At 46.0% G+C, this 7,582-nt stretch overlaps 1 protein-coding gene across 1 annotated transcript; it reads right to left on the bottom strand.

Annotated features, from left to right (window-relative positions):
* Positions 1-370: 370 nt before the first annotated feature.
* Positions 371-4,647, bottom strand: LOC146203998 (adult-specific rigid cuticular protein 15.7-like). The gene is made up of 3 exons (XM_084603897.1): positions 4,636-4,647; positions 2,131-2,226; positions 371-673 (listed from the first exon to the last, which is right to left on the bottom strand). The coding sequence occupies exons 1-3, from the start codon at positions 4,645-4,647 to the stop codon at positions 371-373; spliced, it is 411 nt and encodes a 136-aa protein (XP_084460023.1).
* Positions 4,648-7,582: the final 2,935 nt, after the last annotated feature.

The following is a 7,582-nucleotide window of genomic DNA, read 5'->3' as shown; positions in this document are numbered from 1 at the left end:
ATTTTATAACGACACGTTGCCTCCTGAAAAGCGTAGGCAACGGGAACAGTTATAGCTCAATGGATCAGGAAGCACCGCTGTTATGAGCATTCAGGTGGTGGGTGGTAAATCAAAGCATTCACCCTTAAATATCATATCTTGCACAGTGCTCAGGCGCGACCTCGCCGGCAATACCACTGATAAATTGTGGTCCCATCCAAAGCGGTCTTTAAATCGGCTGGTCGCCGCTCGGGTTATAAGCTAAAGGTGAGCTGTTAAAACATGGGATTCTTAATTTCATGACATGTTGTTCGCTTTTTGGCGGCACGCTGAGACAGTTGGGCGATGGCACGTACAAGTGGGTTCCGGTGGCCGTCAGGTAAGTAAGCGTCTAGCCATGGTATCCGTGTCCGTGTCCTCCACCGATGCCGTACGCGGGCACGTGCTTCCCGTTGGCCGAGTGGTATGGCGCGGCCGCCGGCAAACTCGTCTTGGTGCCAGGCTCGTTGGTCTTGACCATGGCACGGAAGCCCCACTTGTCGGCCACGTAGTGCACCTGCCGGTGGCGTCCGTCGATGTCTCCGAGGTAGTAGGAGCCGTGCACGGGGCCATACGCCGAACCGGTCTCGTGGCGACCGTTAATGGCGCCGTAGCCGTTGACGATGTCGTAGCCGAAACGGTAGTGTCCGTAGTCCTGCACAGCATCATATTAGGTTTTCCTTGAAAGACGCCACTTTACGCAATCGAAGACAATCTAAAACGAACGTGGCGAAGTGATTACGCGATGAACAGCATGCCACACTGAGGTCAGCTGTGGTCGGCCAATAGCTGTGTGCGCTTTTTGTGCAGTCTCACACAATTTGAATGCCATCATAGTAGTTTTGGCCGATGAACGAACAAGCTGTTGTTGGTGTGGCTGTGGCTACCACTTCGGTGGGATAGTCAAGCTCATGTACTACGTTGTCTTCGTGGAAAAGCAAAAATAATATATATATATATATATATATATATATATATATATATATATATATATATATATATATATATATATATATATATATATATATATATATATATATATATATATATATATATATATATATTCGCTCACAGAAAATTCCCCAGAAACTTCGGCGTTGGCGTTGTGAGCGAAAAATCACCACCATGGCGCTGGCTGGTGCCCGCTGGCAGGTGGCACGGCCGCGCACTGAATGTACTTGTAGGGTTGCCTGACATTGCGTTTAACATGAGCTGCCACCTCGGGCCTCTCCTTTCACATGGAAGGGCGATGTCAGAATAAGCCTACCAGGACTCTTGCATTCACGTTACCCCTATAGGATACGCAAGTACGCTCATATTTTCGAGAACGGGGCAGTTAACGCTATCGCGTTAAAGAAAGTTTGCAGGGGAACAATCAAATTTGAGTTGGTTTAGCATCAATGTTTCTGTTTCTAGATATGCCAGACTGCTCAAACCTCATTCGCCTCACAGGAATTGGCGCTCATCTACAAGCGCAGTGCAGGGGTGAAAGGGCAGACAGGACGGAGTACTATCACTTTCTTTTGTTTTGTTTTTTTTTTTTTTGTGCGAACACGCTACTTAACGCAGTCAAGCCCGACCACGATTCTTGTGCGAAGCACTTGCTGAGCTCATGAAAAAAAAAGAAAAAAGAAAAAAAAAAAACAACGTTGGGGCGGATCCGGATCTAAAATGTTTTTCTTGGGAAACGAGCATGGAGCTTTGCAGCTATCGGCCCTTCTTTGTTTCTTTATTGCATGGAAGTACTTAAAGCCTGATTTAACCAGGTCGCATCCCGCAACCTGTCATGCACAGTGGCACCAGCATCTGGCGATTACTCCGCGTGTTAAACTGCAACAAACTCTCGCGCTTTGCACATTGTCGCCTTCATCGGCTTTCATTTGTGCGCAAAAGCTTTCACATGCCTTACTCGGTTCAACTACGTTAAAACTGCGTTAAAACCGCGTTATTATTTTTTCCTTGCGTGAGGCATCTTAGAATAAAACTGCATATTTACCTGCATGATCCGAAACGGCTGTCAGTGCTACATTTAAAGATAGCGAAAGTTTGTTAACGTGCTAAAATTTCTGTGACATTGTAAAACAAAAAAGTGGAAAAGAAGAGCTTGCTTACATCCTGCTTTCTGTACTGTTTGCTGTGACCACCGTGACCTCCGTGATAGCCTCCAAGAGCGACAGCCACCAAGGCAAATAGAACTGTTGTTTGGAGCTGTAAGAAACGCGGCAATATCAGAGTCTGTAGAGCATGTTACCAAAACATTTCGCACAATATCTGATTATTTCACGCTAACTTTCACAATTTTTCTATGCGGACGAAGACAGCAGTGGAAAAAACAATGAAGACGTCGACCCACTACCGCCACCTGTTTTGCGCTGGCAGCTGCCTATAGGTTTATGGGAACCCGTCTATGACATTCAAGCATGGAGACACTCCAGGATTTGTCTGTCGTGATAGTAATGGTTTAACATGAGATATAAAACTTGCTGTGCGCAACATATGGAGTCATTTATTTGTTTGGGCAAGTTACACGAACAATCGAGGTTTTTCTAGTGCAATTTAAGTTTCCCGAAACAATATACTCTATCTAATGTTATCGCATTGACATAAATAGCGCTCCATTTGTGTTTCTGTTTCAGCTTAGTGCTGAAATATACGACAATTGTGCAAATATGAAGAAGGGCATATTATATCTTTTTTAAACAACATACATTATTGCATATGATCTGAAGCTGCACCTGGTGACAAAAAGGTCATATTGATAAATTCATAATTTCTGTACAAAATCATGACTGGCAGCTATCATGCGCGTTATTTCCAAAGAATGTCAGGTTGAAGGCAGGCCTCCTGAAGGGTCTTGCTTAGACTGCTGTGTATGGTCTCAAGTGTTGGGTCATGAAATGGCGACCAAGAGGCAAGAAAGGTGGGCATTCAAAAGACGCGTCTAAAATATGTGGTTCTACGAAATAATGTTTACGATACAAACTAGGTTATCGCTTACGTCACAGCTGTCATAATATCTCTAAAGAATTCTTTCTGCATCTGCGTTGCCTTACAAGTTCACGTTATTATGCATAAAGAGAAATATTTCTGTACACAGTTCGACACTTAGATCTGTAACCAAAACACACTCTGACACAAACCTAAAGACAATAGGCATGTTGCTACCTCGAGCGATATTAAGCACATAAAGGCATTTTTTTTTTTTACCCCATTATGCGGGGCCCGCGTGTGTGGAGGATCTCGGGCGGCCTGTATTCCATACAAGTGGCACTACTAGAAGTGACGTGGACATCGCGCACGGAAGATGTAATGACGCCGAAAACTCCTAAAAGCATTGTTTACCTTTGTGTAAACCGAATGATCACAGTTGTTGGTATTAAAAAAAAGATTATTTTTCTCTGGTTTTCCCGCAATACTATTGGCCGCCACATCGATTAGTCCATACCGCTGAGATGTAATCGGAGGGTGGCGCGGGATCTACTGAGGAATCATCGGCATGGGGACTTTGATTTCCATCCCGGTTCGGTAAAAAAGAAATTATTTGCTCGGTGTTGCTTCAAAAGTGCGGAGAGTGAAAGCTGAAACTAAAACATGTAACCATTCAAACCTCCTTCAGCTTAGATATTGCAACCTTTAGGGTACATCATGTGCCTGTACTGCACCGGAACAGCAATGATCGACGCCGTAGTGGAGAGCATCGGAGTAATTTTTACCCTGCGCGTTGCACAAGAGCCTTTTTTCGTTTTTTTTTTTTTATAATTCACCTTCTTCTAAATACGGCTGTTGAGTTAAGACGTCTAGCCCATGCAGCAGCAGCAAAACGCCAGAGCTCCGGAACTGCAGTGGAGGGCCGGCCTAGACACCCTCCCAGGCTATTCAGTGAGTACTTCGCACAAATGAGACATTGGTTGCTTTATGTTGTTCCCTTATTCCCCTCTTTCTAATTTTCCTTCCTGGCTAAAAATTACCCTTAAAAATAACGTACCCCAGCTCTCCTGAAACATAGAGGTATATGCTAATTCGAGAGCCGTCCGGAAGTACCTTCCTTTACATTGTTGCAAACTGCAGTGCGCTGCTTTCGCCCGGTACTACGCTGTTATTGCCAACGCCGACCAGCCGAGGCGGCACCGCGCGGAAGCAGTGTTTTACTGTAGGATACAGGTAGCGCAGATATCAGTGACAGGCGTACGTTCCCGGCAGAAGCACGACTGGAATGCACGGTAAACGCCTCCCAAGTAGTGATCTAAGCGCAGAGCTCGTCGGCCTAGGCCCGTTCTCGACGAGCTTTGCACTTGGTCGTTGGAGGAAAGTCTGCGCAACGAAATGTTTAGAACCGAGTGAGACGAAGAAAAAAAAAAAGGATACAATTGATTCCGCGACATCGCGCCGGTGCGCGCCAGGATAGGATTGTGAAGGAAAAGCGGCGCTATTCGGTAACCACGCGCGGTGGCCGAGCAAACTTCCTGCATTTCGGGCGAGCCGCGTATACCTCCAAGTGCCGTACGCTGTGCGAGCAACGGAAGCAGCCACGCGCGCGCGCCGCGCGAAGGGCTCTGTACTCCTGAGCGGCGGTTCGCAGTGGCGCGCCTGCCTCTCCGTCAGTCCGTGCTCTCTCACCTGAGCGACCATGCTTGCAATGTCGACAGTGGCTGGTGCGGATGAATTGGTACGGCGCGGCGCTCTGCTTTTATAGCTGGCCCAGCTGTTCCTTTCCCTTTCCAAAAGCCATTGAGTCGTTACGATTTCTCGTTTGTCAGGTGCTGATTTTGGAAGAAAGACCGAGTCGCTGCTTGGCAATCTCGCTCCCGCTGCTACCGCCGGCACCGATGTGACGTCAGCGCTTGTCCACTTCGCGGATACCTCCTTGAGACGCGACGTTATGGCTCAGGTGGGCGTCCCGTGGTCGCTCTTATCACCTGGACTGATTTTATGTTAGTCAGCCTGAGGGCTTCACTTGGCGCTTTATATAGAAAGGGTGTCCTCTTTTTTTCTCTGTCTATTTACATGACCGCGTGAGGTGAAACGTATTCAACAGTCACAATGAAACCCTTGCCTCTGAATTTTGCCAAAAGGGGGAGCTACCACTTGCGCCCAAGTTTCCTCCTCCCAGTTGAGCTTTCTTCTCGTTATGACTAAATGCGAGAACATTTACTTTTGACGCAACTTAAAAAAATTATACCAAGACGACAGTCGTTTGGGCGCTCGGTTGCCCATCGGTTATCCTACCTTTGCAATACGTGCCCTGCCCGTTTCTTCACCTCGATTTCGACTAGAACGTCATTAACTCGAGTTTGTTCCCTTACCCACTGTGCACGTACGCTTCCTGCCCCTTATGCTTACACCTACCGGTTTCCCCAATCCTTGCGTAATACCCCAGAAGGGAGTAATTATGGAAAACAAACTGAAGGGATTACTTCATATGAATATTATTGAATTCGTTACTGCTGTGCCAGTTAACCAATAGTCAGAAAGATGGACAAGCGCATTCCCTGTGTCTCTTGTTTTCTATCATATATTTCTCTATAACATCTGATCATTGTTGCAATTAGCAGGAAAAACTCCGAAATAACATAGGATTCGGGGTACAGCCCAAACATAGAACGAATTTCGCTGATAGAGCACAAACCGGACCACGCATTGAATACTTTTTATCAAAACGGAGACGAACCTATCGAAATAATGCGATTTCTAAATTCACAAAAATCTTAACGACGTTACGGCCAACAGTTATTCTCGGTCGATAATTCGCTCTTACGTCATTTTACGCGATAGCGTAAGGGTCCCGTGTTGCAGGAAACCCGGCGTCGCCGACGTCCCAGCGAATGCGACACTTGTGACCGAATAATCCCAGGAACATTAAAGAACGTTCAGAATAATCCAGAGAAATGTCCGGATGAAACTATAGACAGGGCGAGGAATTTTATGCAAGCTAAACATCCACGAATATCGAAGGAATGAATTGGGGTTATTTAGAGCGGGTATTAAGGGTCGAAACCAGGCGCTTTGTTTGAGATACAGACACGTTACGAAGATAGGCGATTTTAAAAGGGGACTCAGTGACTGTGTTGTGGTCTTCTACTTAGTGGCATGTTTTGAATGCATCCTGATGCTAACTGTTATTAAGATTACATTAATTAGAAGTTGGAAATCACGTAAAAGCGGCGTTGTCATTGAAAGAAGGTCAACATAAGGAAAGGAGTGTACAGATCAAAGCAATTCGTGGTCTTAGTCAGTCGCATCATAAGCAGGCGGCATAAAGCGAACGACAAGCTGGAAAGGCGACAAGGCCCGCTGTTGCGTTGCACTCTTAAAGCGGAGCTTAAACGCCTTCAAGGTTTCTCACCGCACGCCTTAACCCACAAGCTCAGACTTATTGGTATACCTATTAAACGTTGCACAACCAGGGCTTGGACTATATCTGCTTCTGTTAAGGATATTTAATTTGTAGATGTTACTGCTGGCCATCTTAGTTATATGTCTTCTTTTTAGATTGCTGCGTGCCACTCTCGAACAACTACGCTGTGGTACAAAACATGACGAGAGGAAATGCTCTTCAAGGTTGTTTACGCTTGCAGGCATAAGCAAACATTGTTTGGAAATCAACACTGCGCTTATCAGTGCGTGCAATGCTGCTCAACAGGCGCAAAACATACCTTAATATCTCTAGTCATTGCCTTTCTCCCCGCCTCCATTAAGCAATAGATCGATTCTGTCAAAACCACCGAGTCATCGCCCACCACTGCAAGACGTAAGTAAATACGGACCTAGCAATTGGCGAAAAATACCCGCCCGAACATTGCTACCGCGATAAAAAGATAAAAAAAAAGGAAATGGAAGAGAACGCAGAAGCCGTTTGTTCCAGCATCCTCCAGAATTTTCGCGACGTCCAGCTCAAAGGACGGTCACACAGGAAAAGAACTATTCAAACAACAAAGGTGATCATTATTTTGTTCGCAAGCGCAAGGAAGTCTATTTGTGCCCGATACAGAACAGGAGGTCTCTATTTCTTTTTACTGCTAACTCTTTTACTCAGTTGTCGGATGATCTCTGCATAATAGCGGCGGATCTGTTATGTATATTTTCGGTAGTTGCGGTGAGCTGCCCTCGCGCGACGCAAGCAGTGAATTTCTCGATGTAAAACTCTGTTTTACGAGCCTTGCACTCTTGCTATCAAGATAACATCCCGTGACTAAAGTTTAGTATCTCTCATCACGACACGCTAGATGCAAAGAAAATTAAGGCACATCTTCCAGATTTCTGGCGTTTTTTTTTTTTCTTCTTTTGCTTCGACCTGGAGCTTTGGCGAGAAGGGCCGGTTGCTTCTTAAGAAACGTACGCAATATACAGTTGGGAGGCGGTGCGCTGCGTTCAGGATGGCACCCATCGACGAAGAAGCCGGCGGTATACAGCGCACTAGCAGCACAAGCTGCGTAGTAAACGAGGCAGTTCCAAAGTCAACATTGTCAGGGCTGGTTTATCCTCGCCGCTTCTCCGTTAAGAGCTTTGTATGATAGCTTGAACGTCGCGAGTGGACTTTATGGCGCTTCCGTCATTCTGAGCACCG

Source organism: Amblyomma maculatum, chromosome 1 (genome assembly GCF_055883805.1).
Source record: "Amblyomma maculatum isolate TAMU_Amacu chromosome 1, ASM5588380v1, whole genome shotgun sequence".
Classification (NCBI taxonomy): Eukaryota; Metazoa; Arthropoda; class Arachnida; order Ixodida; family Ixodidae; genus Amblyomma; species Amblyomma maculatum.
Note: the sequence above shows the minus strand (reverse complement) of the source record. Positions and strands in the feature narration are given on the sequence as shown.

Bases quoted from the DNA above. Each gene is read 5' to 3' on its own strand.
- LOC146203998 (XM_084603897.1), bottom strand. The intron at 674-2,130 runs GTAAGCAAGCTC...GATGCTGTGCAG, and splicing joins AACAGTACAGAAAGCAGGAT to GACTACGGACACTACCGTTT.